General features: G+C 43.4%; 1 protein-coding gene across 3 annotated transcripts in view; it reads left to right on the forward strand.

Annotated features, from left to right (window-relative positions):
- Positions 1–1,241: 1,241 nt before the first annotated feature.
- Positions 1,242–18,087, forward strand: part of LOC129862051 (cytoskeleton-associated protein 5-like) — a 34,904-nt gene continuing 18,058 nt past the window's right edge. For 2 of the 3 annotated variants that reach the window (XM_055933378.1, XM_055933380.1), the window contains exons 1-20: positions 1,242–1,383; positions 2,776–2,871; positions 3,419–3,612; positions 4,324–4,530; positions 4,672–4,843; positions 5,103–5,235; positions 5,707–5,807; positions 5,955–6,068; positions 6,192–6,296; positions 6,403–6,492; positions 6,917–7,081; positions 7,335–7,463; positions 10,804–10,968; positions 11,325–11,423; positions 11,662–11,772; positions 12,242–12,334; positions 12,554–12,739; positions 13,674–13,768; positions 13,942–14,125; positions 17,876–18,018. In XM_055933378.1, the coding sequence (XP_055789353.1) occupies positions 2,815–2,871; positions 3,419–3,612; positions 4,324–4,530; positions 4,672–4,843; positions 5,103–5,235; positions 5,707–5,807; positions 5,955–6,068; positions 6,192–6,296; positions 6,403–6,492; positions 6,917–7,081; positions 7,335–7,463; positions 10,804–10,968; positions 11,325–11,423; positions 11,662–11,772; positions 12,242–12,334; positions 12,554–12,739; positions 13,674–13,768; positions 13,942–14,125; positions 17,876–18,018 (2,543 nt within the window). In that variant the 5' untranslated portion in view covers positions 1,242–1,383; positions 2,776–2,814. Of the gene's footprint in view, positions 1,384–1,404; positions 1,533–2,775; positions 2,872–3,418; positions 3,613–4,323; positions 4,531–4,671; positions 4,844–5,102; positions 5,236–5,706; positions 5,808–5,954; positions 6,069–6,191; positions 6,297–6,402; positions 6,493–6,916; positions 7,082–7,334; positions 7,464–10,803; positions 10,969–11,324; positions 11,424–11,661; positions 11,773–12,241; positions 12,335–12,553; positions 12,740–13,673; positions 13,769–13,941; positions 14,126–17,875; positions 18,019–18,087 lie in introns of those variants that run through there. The other variant, XM_055933379.1, reaches the window with a different exon arrangement.

The raw sequence follows: 18,087 nt of genomic DNA on the forward strand, positions 1-18,087 counted from the left end.
GATTCAAATATTTTTGTCATCCCACAGATTCTTTTGAAACGGTCTTTGTTCTGCTTTGTATGCGCTAGCCTACTTATGGTATTAATAACACATATTTGTCCCATTATTCACACACTCACACACACACTTCAACTTCAGTAGCCTACCTCTTCTAGTTGGGCGTGAGAGTTCAAGTGCGCCTAGTATGTGTGGTCTCATTGAAATAGAGTAGGCTGCCTACATAGGCCGGAGAATCACGTGGCAGTTAACTTGAATATGAAATTAACTTAAAGATGATTAGACTGTAGTGTACTACAGTGTCTGTAAATAAATATTGCCACAGGGTGGGGTGCTGGCAGGAGCAGGATGAATCAATTGGTCCCGCGCAGACCTCTACTGTGCATCATGACAGTGAAGCCTGTAATGTTAAAGCTGTTTATTACTGTGTCAGTGTGAAAAGTAAGGAATTATCTTGGTAAACTGACAGATCAATAACGTTACATTAACATACTGACTAATACAACTCACAAGTAGAAAGAAACAAAGAAATAATGAAATAATATAATTAATGTTTCTCTCCATTGGCTCTAATGTGTCTGAGCATCCTGAACTTGATGGGTATGCTATTTCCATCCATCCATCCATTTGGTTCCTGCTGTTCTGACAACTACATGCATGTGTGCATTCCTTGTCTTTCGAAATCATACAATGAGGCAAAATCAGAACATGGAGGCAAGAAAAGCCATTGTCCTCTCAGTATTATCATAGATGCGCCAACGTGCAAGTACACAAACTGAAATGTGCATGTACAAGCTTACAGTATACTGTTACAGTATACCGTATAAATAGTTTATGTCTATGCTGTATACATCAGTCAATGAGTGAAATATATGTACTATAGGCAGAGATCAAGGCCAGGGCAAGCAGCAGAAGGCAGACAAGGCAGAGAAAGGAAGGAACAGGGGTGGACTGAAGACAATAGAGAGAGCACCAAGCTCACCTCGGGGCAGACAGTGGTATTAGTTTGAGGACTGATTCATTATCCCTCAAGCACTGGGGATGAAATAGAATAAACCATGATCATGCTGTCTGTCTGTACCTTTACAGTTTCAGGGCTCACATTATGTTAATGCCTATGCCTTGTGCTATATGCAGATATGCAATTTGCTCTATGAGCAGGAATTGGCATCAGAATACTTGTGATTGAATGTTGCCATGTTTAAATGTTTAACTGGCAATGACGTAGGGTGACTGCTTGAGGCGGTGCCCCTCTCTGTGGAGCTCCCTCTGACTCTCCGCCCTTGGAGGCGTTTCAAATCTCGCAGAGAGTAATGATCAAATATCGTCTCTATCTATATAACGTTAGCTAGCTAACGTCATTTTGCCTACCAGAAAGACCCCCAGGTAACCAAAAGGCCTTTATTCATTGTTTTGCGTGTTAGCTATTACATACTGAAAGGCTAGCCCGCGTTTTCCATCAGACTTCGACATTATTGTTCTGCGATTTCTGGGCCCTGTGGTGCGCGGATGGATTAGCTTTGTGGCAGACAATAGTGAGTCTTCTTGTGTGCATATGCCAGCTTAATACAATGTCATCATGCCTTATATTTTACTCCACGTTATACTGGTTGGTGAGAAAGTATCGTTGTAAATAGTAAAAATGGTTGGTTGTGTTTTGGGCGTGTTGACAGGCGCATCTAGCTAAGTTGCTAGCTACTGTTGCTAACCATTATTAGCTAACTTCTGTTGATGTTGTCAGCTGACGTTTGCAAGAACAGTCTTAGCTTAGCATCGTTAGTTAGCTAACTATCTGTGTATTGATGCTGAACTGTGCTCCTTGATTCTAAGTAGGTATATATATATATCGTTATTTGTTACCGAACATAGCTAGACTACATGCGGGCGAGGTTCTGTCAGGAATGTTTATCATTAGCCTAACGTTATTGAGATTGTGTTGAAGATGGAGCCTTTTCCAAGCCTTTTTCCATCATGCCATTCATGTGTTTATTGTATTATCATTGAACACACTATGTTTGGCATTACTTTGCTTACTAGTTAAATCGATGTTTGCTAGTGTCGCAGACTCGCAGTTAACTAATGTAGCTAACTTAGCTGGTTAGTTAGTGTAGCTAAGCCAGCTAACCTTACCCAGCCAAAAATATTTAACTCGCCCCAGCCAGCCAGTCTGCCATATCAAAGCTTGCCAGACTCTGTTGCCATGTATTTTGGCAAATCTTTACATATCGCTCAGCTATTTGCAAATAGAACCATATAGGTTATGTTTGCAAGTAACTAATTTGGCTAGCTAACGTTAGTTAGATAACTAGATGACTAACATATTGTTGATGAAATATGCACTTCATGTGTTAAAGCTGTTTACCCCAAACTGCATAGATCAATATGAAATCTGACAAGGCAGCCTCTCCTGAGAATGCATTAGGGGAGAATCGCATGGTTTGTCCTTTCAAATAGAGCTGTAGCACAGCCATTTTAACCACAACTAGCGGGGTATTGTAATGGCTACGTTTTGTCTTTAGATCTCTACTCAGACATTGTATTAGGCAAGCTAATGGTTCTACTGAATTATGTCTGCACTTTGTACACAAGTGCTATTAGTGTAGGCCAGAGTATCATACTGATGCTTTCATGAATACATTGCATGATGTTTTCTAATTTCACATTGGTATGATAACTATGGAAATGACTGCACTATTGACATACCAGCACTCATTCCAACTAAAAATAGATGTCACATAAAACATGGTGACTCACTTTGTTTTCATATTTCCATGACAGTTGAATTTGTAAGGCCTAAGGCAACACACAGAGGTCATCATGGGTGACGACAGTGAGTGGATGAAGTTGCCCATCGACCAGAAGTGTGAACACAAGGTGATTACCCCTTACACACACTATAAAACAAACCTGACTCTCCTCAGTGTTGAATCCTTGCTGGATGCGTTTCACCAGCTGTGGTTTTGTTTCAGAAAATGGTATTCAATAGCACACTCAGTATTCTCATTGTAAGATCATTTATAGAGCAGCTTTTATTGAACATGTTGTTTCCCACATAACATCTCATTTAGACTGGATTTCCAGCAGCATAGAGCTAGACTGGAGAAGGCTTATTGGCTTCTTCCAAAAGGATAACTTAAAACCCAGGAACGCTTATGATTTAGAGTTTCGAATCCCTCTTCAGAGTTTCTCTCAAATGATCGAAACCCCTTACTGACTGCTTCAATCACAATGTTTTATATGCTAGGCCAATCAACAGCCCAATATAACATCCAAAGAAGGCCCATTTTAAATTAGTTTCTCTACTCTGGCATTCCAACTAAAATCTGGATCACATCACCCTATCCCTTAGTTATAAACTCGAAATGACCTTGACTCCCTCTCCTCACAATGCTCACTATTCTCCTGCTTCATCCCAACCAAGGTATGGAAGGCCAGACTAAATGGCTATGAAGAAGCCCTGAAGCTCTTCCAGCGTATAGAGGACGAGAAGAGCCCAGAATGGGGCAAATACCTGGGCCTGCTTAAGAAGTTTGTGACAGACTCAAATGCTGTGGCCCAGCTCAAGGGCCTCGAGGCAGCACTTGCTTACGTTGAGAATGCTCATTTGGCTGGCAAGTAAGTATTAAAACTACATCTGTCATCTGACTACTAGACTGTACTGTGTAAAAATAAGTATTACCTAGATTGTTCTCATTCTTCAGGCTACTTGAATATGTCCTGATGTAAACACTATAAACACTGTTTAAATCATTAATGAATAGGCCTAATTTATAGCCTGTGTGTACAGGTTAGGTGATTTCATAGAATTATAATACATGACTCATCGTAATTCTATGGGTGAATATAACAACAGTCTCCCAGTGAAAGCTTTCTGTTTGTGTTATAAGTACTGCTCTCTGTGTGAGTATGGGCTTGTTGTGGAAAGCTTCAGTAAGATGCAACACAGTCAGGAGAAATGTGATGCCTGTCTGATATTTATTTATGGGGTGAGTCAGTCTGACATCATAGCCGTCTATTGTGTGCAGCCTATTGGGCAAGGATTACGCTATTGAATGACTGGTAGATACTGAGTTTAGCTAAAAGGTGGTATTTCCAGATGACCTCTTACACCTCCTGGACAGCGTCTGGTTATAAACACCATGGTATTATATTGTACAAAAACAAGCACTTGCATTCTACAATGGTATCTAATGTCAAATATTGTTTCCACAAACCCTTGTTATGATGTACACTCCACTGTATGTATTCCACATTTTACAGAATTTTAACGGCTTGTATTTGAATGGTTGGCTAAGTATTCTTCTCTGTATTGTGCTTGTGTTCCAGAACATCAGGCGAGGTGGTGTCTGGAGTGGTCAGTAAAGTGTTTAACCAGCCTAAAGCCAGGGCCAAAGAGCTGGGCTCTGACATCTGCCTCATGTACATAGAGATCGAGAGGGCTGAGGTGGTTCAGGACGAGCTCATCAAAGGCCTCGATAACAAAAACCCTAAGATTGTTGTCACCTGTATTGAAACTTTAAGGAAGGCACTTAGGTGAGTTGTTCAGTTTCTTAGTTTTCCTAGAGATTTCTCCAACCAATTAATTCTCTTTTTTTTTTTTTTTACCATCGCTATTTTCATTACATACATAGGCCTAAATTCTGAAATGTAACATGATTTTTCTTTTATTTCCAGTGAATTTGGCTCCAAGATTATTACCCTGAAGCCAGTGGTGAAAGTTTTGCCCAAACAGTTTGAGTCGAGAGAAAAGGCAGTCCGAGATGAGGCCAAACTACTCTCAATAGAGATCTATAAATGGATCCGGGATGCTCTGCGACCTCCTCTCCAGGGCATCAACTCTGTTCAGGTGTGATGACACTTCTGAACACTTTCATACACATCCCATCTCCTCTTTGCCTTCTCAAAATGCATAGGAGAAGAAGTTCTGAGGGGAGGGACGTTGGACCTTCTCCAATAATAGGATTATAGCATGGAATTGTGGAAAGACAAATTGAGATACAGCTAGAGTTTCCGTATGCTCATGTGCAGTATGGGTCTCCCTAAATGCCGGAACAACCGATGAATGGGATGTCTTACAGTTGGGTATCTTACTCTTTCTTCCACAGTTGAAAGAGCTGGAAGAGGAGTGGGTGAAGCTGCCAACAACGGCCCCTAAACAGAGTCGCTTCCTCCGCTCCCAGCAGGCCCTCAAGGCCAGGTTTGAACAGCAGCAAGCGGCTGGAGGAGACGAGGCAGACGGTAGGCTTTCTCATAAATAGTTTGGATGTTCACATTTAAGCCTTTTACAACCCCCCCCCCCCCCCCCCCCCCCTGTTTTCCTAGCCTGGGTGGCGGTGTGTTTGTGCTATCTTGCCCACTCCTTATGGAAATGTTGGCTAGATGGAACAATCAGATCTGTGACTAGGCTGCTTTTTACCCCCTGCAGCTTAATTCCATTTGTGGAACAATTGATCTTCATCGATGGCGTTTGAGAGTGAATTTGTGCAATGCTTTATAACTTTGTGAAAGTGAACTTTAAATGCCCAGGTGTTGTTGAAAGACAAGAAGATTGACGTATGATGGAAACTGAGAAAGGCCTTTGTGCTGAAGCGTCAACATCAAACCGTCTCCAATATATCCCCTCATCTTTTTTTCTTCTTCACTACTCTTACTAATGAGATGGGTCTAGGACAACAATATCAGATGGTCTCAGTCTGTAAACTCTTTCAGGAGATGACGATGACGAACCTGCACCTCAAGTTGATCCTTATGAGCTGCTGGAACCAGTGGAGATCCTCTCAAAACTACCTAAAGACTTCTATGACAAAATTGTAAGTTTGGGCCCCTGTCTTTTAGGAAAGGCCCTATTGGATCTTTGGATGTGATGTAATGCTGAATGTGTCTAAATTATTTTATATGATTAGTTTCACTGCAATTTTGTTTCTTGTAACAACTATCTGATTTTTATCTGACCATAGGAGGCCAAAAAATGGCAGGAGAGGAAAGAGGCCTTAGAAGCATTGGAGACCTTGGCTAAAAACCCTAAATTGGAGAACGGTGACTATGGGGACTTAGTCAGAGCACTAAAAAAGGTACAGTAACATGCATATCAGCTTAATGGAGATGCCAGGGATCCTGGGAAATGGAATGTGTCTCAAGGAAGTAGGTCGGTCGACAATGAAAAATCTACTGAACAACTCTGTCTTGTTTTCCAGGTTATTGGGAAAGATGCAAATGTTATGTTGGTGACCTTGGCAGCCAAGTGTTTGGCTGGACTAGCTGCTGGGCTCCGGAAGAAGTTTGGAACATATGCAGGACATGTAAGTTAACTAGCTAGCTATCCTCATGGCAGAGGGAACATCTCTTTATACATCTTGATTTCTGACGAGAAATAAGTACTTATATATTATGCGCAATGTTTTCAAGGTGGTGCCAACGATTTTAGAAAAGTTTAAAGAGAAGAAACCTCAAGTGGTCCAGGCCTTGCAAGAGGCTATTGATGCAGTCTTCCTTACTGTGAGTATGCTGTTTCATCTAGTGTAGATGCGTATAGATTGCATTTGGATTATTGTTACAGGGATATTTGTGTTGTTCATTCGATTAGTTCCTCAATTTCTTGATTAACCCGGATGCCAGCCGCACCAATGTGTCGGAGGAAACACCGTACAACTGGCGACCGTGTCAGTGCATGCTCCCGGCCCGCCACATGAGTCTCTAGAGCGCAATGGGACATCCCTACCAGCCAAACCCTTCCCTAACCCGGACGATGCTGGGCCAATTATACGCAGCCTCATGGGTCTCCCTGTCGCTGCCGGCTGCGACACAGCCCGGGATCGAACCCAGATCTGTAGTGACTCCGCTAGCACTGCCTTAGACTGCTGCGCCACTCGGGAGGCCTTCAATGTCTTGTTTTTGACACAATGCTATCCATGTTTTTCAGACAACTCTCCAGAATATCAGTGAGGATGTATTGGGGGTGATGGACAATAAGAACCCTTCCATCAAACAACAGGCCTCTCTGTTCCTGGCCAGAAGCTTCCGCCACTGTACCCAAGCCACATTGCCAAAGAGCATGCTCAAAGCTTTCTGCCCTGCATTTCTCAAGGTATCTGAACATTTTCCTATTTCTAAGCAGGCAAATTCAGGGCTGGTTTCCCAGAAACAGATTAAGTGTTGTCCTGAACTAAATAGCATGCTTAGTCAAGACTCTAACATTGTAAATGCTTTTTAGTCTAGGACTAGGCGTTATCTGTGTCTGGGAAAATGGCCTTCTGTTCAAATTATGCTCTGTGCTCAAATTTGTGATTGAGTGTATGGAGTAATGCTCCTACTCCTGATCTCTTGATTAACCCTCTCAGCAAGTGAATGATTCGGCCCCAGAGGTGAGAGATGCTGCGTATGAAGCTTTGGGTACAGCCATGAAGGTGGTGGGTGAGAAGGCTGTCAACCCATTCCTGACTGATCTGGATAAACTTAAGCTTGACAAGGTGAGGCTAGGGCTGTTGCGATGACCGTATTACCGCCACACCGGCGGTCACGAGTCATGAAGGCAGTCAAATTCCACGTCACCGTTTAGTCACGGTAATGATGATTCTCCAAGTTCTTATGCTGCTGATGGTCATTAGTAGCCAACCAAACTTGCTAACTGCCTGGTACTCAGCACTCTATTGTCCCTCTAATCACTCTGACATCAATGCAAATGTGTTCGAAAATCTAATCAAACACTTCATGAGAGCCCATGAGCTCATGTTGTGCAACATTTCTATAGGTTATGGAATTGTGCGAGAAAACAGAGTGATGGCCTCTATTAAAAAGAGGAGGATCCCATCAGCTTTCTATAGGCTTGCCCTACTATATTTATTTCTCAACTTTCCTAATGTTAAGCACATTGCTTATCTTTACAACAGGAGTATAGCCTACCTGGCTGGCATGAAAATGAACCACAGGAAAAGTGTCCTCCATTCACTATTTAAGTGCATAGATGACATGATTTTTTCCCCCGCTACCTCTGTTTGGAGACTGGTTCATTGTCATGCACCTGTCTAAATCCAAACTTCACACATATATGTTGATGGATTCTGGGTGCTAAACATCTAAACTTGGGATAAGGTTAATTATCATGTATCCTATTGAAATATTGAGTGCTATGGTTTAGAGGGTCTACACCAGAAGTTCATTGTTATCTGTAGGAGGAAGGTATATAGTTTGTGCAACTAAGCTTGGAATGTACTGAGTGCAGGGAAAGCGATCACGTGGCAGGCATTGATAAGGGGGGAGAGCCATGGATTACTGATGAAGGGGGTCTAGGTCAGGTCACGTTAAGGGAGAAATAAACATTTATGGCCCGTATCACTTAGTGTCCTGCCTTGCAGTAAAGATACAATGTCTGTACAGATGTGTAGGAGGAGACTCCGCCTAGGAGGAAGGGTTAAATATCAGTGCTTTTGTGAAAAGGTTTTTGTCTAATGCAGCTGTATTGATCCTCTGGGAAGAATAAACTTGGTTAAGCTTTCATAGTGTCACTGAAATTAGAACCTGACAAGATTAAATCAAGGATAGTCTGATGGGTGACAATATTAGCCTATCACTTGTGAATTATAAATTATCACTTGGAAATGATGCCCAGCATAAGAAACAATGCCTTTTTTTGCGTGACTTTTTCGAATCAGTCGCACACCTCATGTAGCTTAGTCCATAGTCCTTTAGTTGGGATACAAACCTTATCAAAACACAAAGTGGCCAAATAACATCTTAGAATTAAGCACATTAATCCGCTTTACAAGGGGTGTAGAGCCGAACTGGCATATATAAGCAGCCCATGAGTTTCAAGTTTGGGGAAGATAATTTTCCCCATAAAAATGCACCTTTTATAATAAAAGCATTGCATGCATAATCGCATTTGCGGTCACTTTTGATAATGGTGTTTTCCCGCTAATGGAACATTCATGCTTATAGCTTCCTGCTGTGTGTGCATTGCTGCGCTTATAATGTGAATAAATAGCTTAATAGTTTATTAACATATTTTAAGCTAAACGTTCTGATCTGTTGCATCAGCCACAATTCGTTTAAAAAAAATAAAAAAAATGGTGCTAGTAGTTGTATTCATTTGGGATCTATCGCATCCCACAACTGTCCCAGACTATGTTTGGAATATTTATTTCTCACACAGAATAGAATAGGTGAACTTTTGTACTATGGGGGATAGTAGATTGACATAGGCTAGTGCTTTTGCTGTTCCTTTAGGCCTACTCATCTTGTTGGCTGACGAAAAGTAAATATGGGCCGTTCTTCCAATATGCATCTCGGAATTGGATAAGGACGCACGCAGTTGCATCCCTGATGTCTGTCTTCACTTGTAGCCAATGAGTAACACCTGATCACGTGATGGAGAACCATGTGAGTGAGAGGTGCTTTAGAGCGCGCAGCACTCTGGGAGAACGGCACAATGCAGCACTCTGGGAGAAGGGCACAATGCAGCACTCTGGGAGAAGGGCACAATGCAGCACTCTGGGAGAAGGGCACAATGCAGCACTCTGGGAGAAGGGCACAATGCAGCACTCTGGGAGAAGGGCACAATGCAGCACTCTGGGAGAACGGCACAATGCAGCACTCTGGGAGAACGGCACAATGCAGCACTCTGGGAGAAGGGCACAATGCAGCACTCTGGGAGAAGGGCACAATGCAGCACTCTGGGAGAAGGGCACAATGCAGCACTCTGGGAGAAGGGCACAATGCAGCACTCTGGGAGAAGGGCACAATGCAGCACTCTGGGAGAAGGGCACAATGCAGCACTCTGGGAGAAGGGCACAATGCAGCACTCTGAGCCAAGGGCACAACAGCCACTGGCCGCAAAAGGCATACATTTTTTTTTAGGGTGCGTTATGGCCATACAAAGGGATGCCGTTGGGAAATTCGAGGCGTTATCAAGTGCTTGTCAAATTGTGAATAAGACGGATGAAGTGCGACTTTTCAAGTCATCATTAGTCGCATCATGCAGCCTTACAATGTATTAAATCAAAACATAAAGCCCAACGTTTGTAGAACTAAAGTTAAATTACTAACTCTAAATTAAGCATATAGAAGTACATCTTTTTTTGTTAAACGCTCAACACAGAAATGTGCGCACACCCTCAAATCATTTAGAGAAAATATCCTTTCTATTTTATTTCAGCTTTGTTCAATTGTATTCTTCAAACTATAAAATAATGCCACAGAATTCTAAGCAAATCTTGTCTGCTAAATAAACAAGTGTAGCCACAGCCATTTGTCATAGCCATATCGGGACCTAACATGAGCACAACTCAAAGTATGCTATTCTGTTCTTCTGAAATAGACTACATTTTCTTCATATCATGTTTCTTTAGATCTAAAATAAATAATGGATTAGTGATGGTGTAGGCTATATTAAATGGATTTAAAATATAGATGTTCCAAAGGTCTGCATCAGTGGCTTGTATGGAAGCCAGGAGATGCTAAATGTGTTTATGTCAATTACCGTGAGACCGACAGTTATTTGCTTGACAATCACCGGCTGACAATTTCGTGACCGTCACAGCCCTAAGCAAGTCCATATAAAAGATTTATCAGTCTATTCTTTTCTATATATATATATTCCTTATCAGTATCCTTATTATTGTTATCTTGTGTTGCTTATCCTGTGAAAAACTAGTTTACCCCTTCAGACTAGTTGAGGCCAATGTAGATGAGTTCTTTATTGGATAAGGGTTATATTATGAGTGAGTGAGTGAGGTTGTACCCTTTTGAAGTTTAGCCGTTAAAGAGTTGATAACAAATGAAATGACCTGACCTCCATCTCTAAATGAACAGATTAAAGAAAGTGCTGATAAAGTGGAACTGCTGGGAAAGAAAGGAGGTGGAGGAGCGGAGAAGAAGGCACCTGCTGCAAAGGTTGCACCGCCTGCAAAGGTTGCACCGCCTGCTGAGAATCCAGCTAGATCCTCTGGACCACCCAAGAAGGCCTCAGCAGCTAAGGTGTGATTGGGTGATTGATTATACAATTATAATGCATATAAAGCCACTCCGGCCTGAGACAACATTACAAAGTGAATCCCAGGCTACCAGTTTTGTTTACCAGGCTCACTACACTGCCCCTAATGAGACACAGGAACCATAGTAGTAGTAATAATAATAGATTGCATCTATATAGCGCCTTTCCACCTAAAGTAGGTGCTCAAAGCGCCTTGCATAGTAAAGTGGGGAAAGTCACTACTTCCACCACCAATGTGTGGCAACCAGTTGGGTGATGCACAGCAATGATTCGGGCAATGATTAGGTGGCCAACTACTATTAAAAAGTTATATTTTTTGTGTTTTTCATTATTTTTGCAGTCTGGTGGACCTCCTAAGAAAGGGAAATCTGCTTCTGCTCTGGGTGCCAAAGGAAAGAAAGTTACTGAAACAAAGGAATTCATAGAGACAGAAATATCGGTAAGTTGGCTCATAACGTTTCACGGTTGTTTCGCAAATTGTAATGTGCAGCCATTTCACCGTAGGAATACTCAGTTGTGTTTTGATGCTTTAGTGATCTGTTTTGACATGAGTGAAGCAGTCGTCTTTATGGTTGGCTCTGGCCCCCTGACCCCGGTTCCTCTCTAGGTTTCTTCTTTCTAGGGAGTTTTTCCTCTTTTCATTAACTTGAGTGCGTTCTTCTGTGTGTGTTCTCTAGATTGAGGTATGTGAGGAGAAGTCGGCCGCGGTGCTCCCTGCCTCCTGCATGCAGCTGCTGGACTCTGCTAACTGGAAGGAGAGACTGGCCAGCATGGAGGAGTTTCAGAAGGTAACTAGTTTTGACCTTGTATAGCTTGACTTAGTTTTTGCTCATACAGTGCATTCAGAAAGTATTCAGACCTCTTCCCCTTTTCCACATGTTGTTACGTTACAGCCTTATTCTAAAATGGATTAAATAGTTTTGGCTTTTTCATTATGAGGTATTGTGTGTAGATTGGGGGGAACGATTTGGTCCATTTTACAATAAGGCTGTAACGTAACAAAATGTGGATAAAGTCATACTTTCCAAGTGCGCTGTACCTTATAATAAGATACATTTGTGTTCTATTTAATTTGGTGCTTTTGCTCATGTCATGAACATGCTCCTTACAACATAATGGTATTGTCATCTGAATTCCAATGTATTTTTAGCATCTACAACTGGCATATAAACATGTGTAAATAGGTTAGACATATTTTAAGTGGCGGCGTCATGTACTGTTATCTTATGCTATGTTCTTTCATGTGATTGTCATCAGGCTGTGGAGCAGATGGACAAGAATGAGATGCCGTGCCAGGCTCTGGTCAGGATGCTGGCCAAGAAACCAGGCTGGAAAGAGACTAACTTCCAGGTACAGTATTCACACTTTAAACACTTACCGATAAAATGGAAGTATCACCAACAAGTATATATTTTAGTGGACAGTCCCTTTTTTTGGTATTGGACCTTGTTTTTGTCCAGCTCCTGTCATTATTTTGGATGCGTGTAGAAAGAAAAACGTATTCACTAGATGGATCCACCCACATGGCTCTGTCTTCATAACTGACTTTTGGCTCTTGGGTTTGTTCAGGTGATGCAGATGAAGCTCCACATTGTGGGTCTGATAGCCCAGAAGGGCTCCTTCTCCAAGACGTCTGCCTTCGTGGTGCTGGACGGCTTGGTTGATAAAATAGGAGATGTGAAGTGTGGGGGTAAAGCTAAGGAGGGCCTGACTGCTACTGCCGAGGCCTGCTCCCTCCCCTGGACTGCTGAACAGGTCTGTTGTCACTATTTGTTTATGACACTGCTGTTCTGGTAGTCTGTTTTTGAATGAAAAGAACAAGACTAAGAAATATGAGAACACAAGTAAGATATATATCACAGCGGTCCCAGGACTAGTTTGGAGATTAGTATGTCATATGTCTGTTCTACAATATATATATTCCCAAATATTACATTTTTCTGTTACAATGTGTGCACTGAACTGACATGCAGGATTGTTGATGACGCTCCGATGTTCTGATCAATGTCATTAAATAGTCTATAATGGACATCACAGCGGTGCTCAACTCAGACAGCAGTGTGTAGGCTACTGTAGTTGCTGGCAAAGTCATTCAAAGCCGATACTTTAGAACTTTCCAGTGCTACTATCTTTGCCATGTAACGGTGTTAATGAAACTAAATCAGAGACCACGTTTCCCCTCTTATGGCTCTCGCGACTTGAACCTTGAGAGGAATATTTACCTTGCATAGAACACACTGCAACTAGCAGACTAGGTCATAGGTCAACTATGGGGCTCATGTACATGTACAAAATGATAATTTTTCCTTAAAAGCATGATGATGGTCATGACTTTCTTACATGAAAGGGAGTTTAACTTGGCCCCAACCAATCAAACTGAGATCCTCTTAAGTTTCAGTCATGGGCCTTATTTTTTTTTTTTTCAACCGGTCCCTGGTCTGTAATGGTTTGACTGGGATAGGGTCCAAGGCAGGCAACATGAAAGAGGGTTACTGGTTTATAGATATGATTCCACTTTCTCTAAGAACGTCGCCTGATGGTCCTAAGGGAACATTCTCTGTGGGATCTTTGTCTAGTTCCCTGTACGTTCCCAGGACATCACTGAGGACCATGTCAGGACCTTTTTAGGACGTTCCCAGGACTTTCATGGACATCGTGTAGTTTTTCACTAATGTGCTTCATCCCTCAGGTGGTCTCCATGGTTTTTGCACAGAAGAATCCAAAAAATCAAGCTGAAACCCTCAACTGGTTGTCTAATGCCATGAAGGAATTTGGATTTACTGGGTTAGTCTTACTTTCCATTATTGGAGGTGTATTCATCTACCAATAACAGTATCAACGCCTTCACTGTCCTATGATTTTAGATATTTTAATTCACCAAATCATTGTGGTAACACAAGTCTGCAGGTAAAATGCTTTGTGTTATAAACATTTCTGATAATGTGTATCCCCTGCAGCATCAATGTGAAGGGTTTCATCAACAATGTCAAGACGGCGTTGGGGGCAACCAACCCTGCGGTGCGGACCGCGGCCATCACCCTCCTAGGAGTCATGTACCTGTACATGGGAGCTCCTCTACGTATGTTCTTCGAGGATGAGAAACCTGCCCTGCTGAAACAGATAGACGATGAGTTTGAAAAGGTAGGAAAAACGTGTGAGCAGCATGTTGAGTGAAGTAAACAATATAGTATTTGATGGATGTCTTTTTTCCCTTCTTCCTAATGACTGGCCTCTCTTTGAAATTGGTAGCTAGAGGTTTATTTAAACTTTGATCTGTTCGGTCTACATAAGATGAATCTCTTGTGAACAGACTACTTAAACATTCTGGTACCGTCGACCTGTCATCAGGCTTTAGGCTGCATGAGATAACGAGCAGAATTAGTTCAGTGTTAGGGTTTTCGTCACAGGTTATTTCGACGAATCGGGTTTGGGCGAAGGCAGTCGTCCAACTGGGGGTGGGGATATCCAGCCTGAATAAAAACAGCCGGTATTATCAGTGGGGTGGGGCTGTTTTCATTTGCAAGGGTGGAGACTAGTGATGTTAATCGGTTAGCTGCCGAAAATACATGCCTAATGCTCTATAGGTTATTTTCATAATTTAGTGGAATTGAATTTGTGCGTATGTATTTTTGTTTGTCGTCATGCATTTAATTTATCACAGCATACAGACCCTAGTTTGAGGAGCTGAATAGCCTACCACCTGTCAGTCAGCACGAGAGTAGCTCCTTAAAAAGCCTGTAGGTTACTGGAATGAAACCTGCATTTATAAGCCCAGTCATTGGCAACAAATAACAATTCTAAATGCATTTGCGTGTTAACTTTGGTCGCCACGATATCAAAAAAGTTGCATTTTTTTTTTTGGTGAAGTGCAATCCCATCTGCCTTTTAGGGTGCATAGGCTAACTGTTGACTATCAGCACATCACCTACTTTTCAATGTGAGCTGGAGGCAGGGTAGTGTAATGCGAGCTGGAGGCAGGGTAGTGTAATGCGAGCTGGAGGCAGGGTAGTGTAATGCGAGCTGGAGGCAGGGTAGTGTAATGCGAGCTGGAGGCAGGGTAGGGTAATGCGAGCTGGAGGCAGGGTAGGGTAATGCGAGCTGGAGGCAGGGTAGGGTAATGCGAGCTGGAGGCAGGGTAGTGTAATGCGAGCTGGAGGCAGGGTAGGGTAATGCGAGCTGGAGGCAGGGTAGGGTAATGCGAGCTGGAGGCAGGGTAGGGTAATGCGAGCTGGGGGCAGGGTAGGGTAATGCGAGCTGGGGGCAGGGTAGGGTAATGCGAGCTGGGGGCAGGGTAGGGTAATGCGAGCTGGGGGCAGGGTAGGGTAATGCGAGCTGGAGGCAGGGTAGGGTAATGCGAGCTGGAGGCAGGGTAGGGTGATGCGAGCTGGAGGCAGGGTAGGGTGATGCGAGCTGGAGGCAGGGTGGGGTGATGCGAGCTGGAGGCAGGGTGGGGTGATGCGAGCTGGAGGCAGGGTGGGGTGATGCGAGCTGGAGGCAGGGTGGGGTGATGCGAGCTGGAGGCAGGGTGGGGTGATGCGAGCTGGAGGCAGGGTGGGGTGATGCGAGCTGGAGGCAGGGTGGGGTGATGCGAGCTGGAGGCAGGGTGGGGTGATGCGAGCTGGAGGCAGGGTGGGGTGATGCGAGCTGGAGGCAGGGTGGGGTGATGCGAGCTGGAGGCAGGGTGGGGTGATGCGAGCTGGAGGCAGGGTGGGGTGATGCGAGCTGGAGGCAGGGTGGGGTGATGCGAGCTGGAGGCAGGGTGGGGTGATGCGAGCTGGAGGCAGGGTGGGGTGATGCGAGCTGGAGGCAGGGTGGGGTGATGCGAGCTGGAGGCAGGGTGGGGTGATGCGAGCTGGAGGCAGGGTGGGGTGATGCGAGCTGGAGGCAGGGTGGGGTGATGCGAGCTGGAGGCAGGGTGGGGTGATGCGAGCTGGAGGCAGGGTGGGGTGATGCGAGCTGGGGGCAGGGTGGGGTGATGCGAGCTGGGGGCAGGGTGGGGTGATGCGAGCTGGGGGCAGGGTGGGGTGATGCGAGCTGGGGGCAGGGTGGGGTGATGCGAGCTGGGGGCAGGGTGGGGTGATGCGAGCTGGGGGCAGGGTAGGGTAGTGTAATGCGAGCTGGACGTCTTACTTTGAAGTAAAGTAGCCTTGTGAAAATCCATCCATAGAAGCGTTCAGGCAGTTATTTTCTAAAGACTTCCTTATGCCATTAAAACCTCTTCGGGCTAAGTGGGATGCTAGCGCCCCACCTCGACAACATCCGGTGAAATTGCAGAGTGCGAAATTCAAAATACAAAAATCGTAATATTAAACATTCATGAAAATACAAGTGTCTTACATCGTTTAAAAGCTTAACTCCTTGTTAATCCAACCGCTTTGTCAGATTTCAAAAAGCCTTTTTGATTTAAAAAAAAATCAGAAATAGCGATAAAATAAATCACTTACCTTTGAAGATCTTCCTCTGTTTGCAATCCCAAGGGTCCCAGCTACACAACAAATGGTCGTTTTGTTCGATGAAGTCCTTCTTTATATCCCAATAAAGTCAGTTTAGTTGGCGCGTTTGATTGTGTTCCACTCGTTCAACATGCAAACAAAGGAATCCCAAAAGTTACCAGTAAACTTCGTCCAAACAAGTCAAACAATGTTTCTAATCAATCCTCAGGTACCCTAATATGTAAATAAATGATCAAATTTAAGACGGAATGTAGTATGTTCGATACCGGTGATAAATAACGAAGTGCGCGCCATCATCCACGCGCGCCACAAGACTACAGTCCAAATGAGAGCCACCTTGAAAAATGACAACTACTAACTCATTTTTCAAAAAACAAGCCTGTAACCCTTTCTAAAGACTGTTGACATCTAGTGGAAGCCGTAGGAACTGCAATCCGGGAGGAATTCCTTTGAATATCCCATAGACAAGCATTGGAATGGCCAGTGACCTCAAAAACAAAGAATCAGGGTTTTCGCCTGCCATATCAGTTCTGTTATACTCACTGACATTATTTTAGCAGTTTTAGAAACTTCAGAGTTTTCTATCTAATGCTACCAATTATATTCATATCCTAGCTTCTGGGCCTGAGTAACAGGCAGTTTACTTTGGGCACGTCAGTCATCCGAACTTCCGAATACTGCCCCCTAGCCTTGAGAAGTTTTTAACCAGCATTTCTCTCCTGTTCTATTGGATTTCATATTCACTTACTTTTGTTGTCCAGAAGCCACAGGCACTATCCTAGTCATATTAGCAACCCATTATAGTAGTTGCTATTAGATTCCCCCTTTTTCTATGTTTCTAACGGAGATTTCCGTATCTGTCACATGAAACTGCTCAATAACAGGCTATAGCTTTTTTGACTGTAAGACGATAGACTTGCTATTCATGAAAAATATCCAGTCCTTGTATGCATGCAAAGTGTCAGGGAGCAAGAAGCGAAGCGAGAGGTTTCACTCTTGCCAAAATAAGCCCAATGCGATATCTATGGGCTTATTTTGGGCATACACTTGTCACCTGCCTTCCCGCCTTGCCATTGTTAGGGTGGAAACATAAACATCTTGTCATTATATGCAGATCTCTGATACTATTTTCTGTTGGTCACGTCATTTTACTTATTTTTTTTAAATGTAACTGTTTGTTGAGGGTCAGTTAGTCAGCAGCAAAATTGACTGAAATTTGCATCCCTAGTGGAGACTTCGCAAGACCAGATATCTACATTTCTAACACCACCATCCCCCCCAAAACCTAATTGATGATTGGACCAAATAACGCAATATTTTCTTTATGGTTTAACTGAGATTAACATAAGATTGATGTCAGGAAGGCATATAAGATATGTTTATATGCACAGGTAAATATTTTTCAATGTGACTGAGATTGCTGCTTTTGCCTCTTCAGATGCAAGGCCAGTCTCCTCCGGCTGCGTTCAGAGGAACCAAGAAAGGAGGAGCAGAGGAGGACGGTGAGGAGGCAGACGAACAAGAGGAGGATGGAGGAGGAGCACATGACATCATGGATCTGCTACCTAGAACTGACATCAGGTTTGAATTCACACACTACCTCTCCGCTCCTTCTCAGCACTTTTCCATATTTTCACCAAGTATGGTGGT

This window comes from Salvelinus fontinalis, chromosome 9 (assembly GCF_029448725.1).
Source record: "Salvelinus fontinalis isolate EN_2023a chromosome 9, ASM2944872v1, whole genome shotgun sequence".
NCBI classification, from domain to species: domain Eukaryota; kingdom Metazoa; phylum Chordata; class Actinopteri; order Salmoniformes; family Salmonidae; genus Salvelinus; species Salvelinus fontinalis.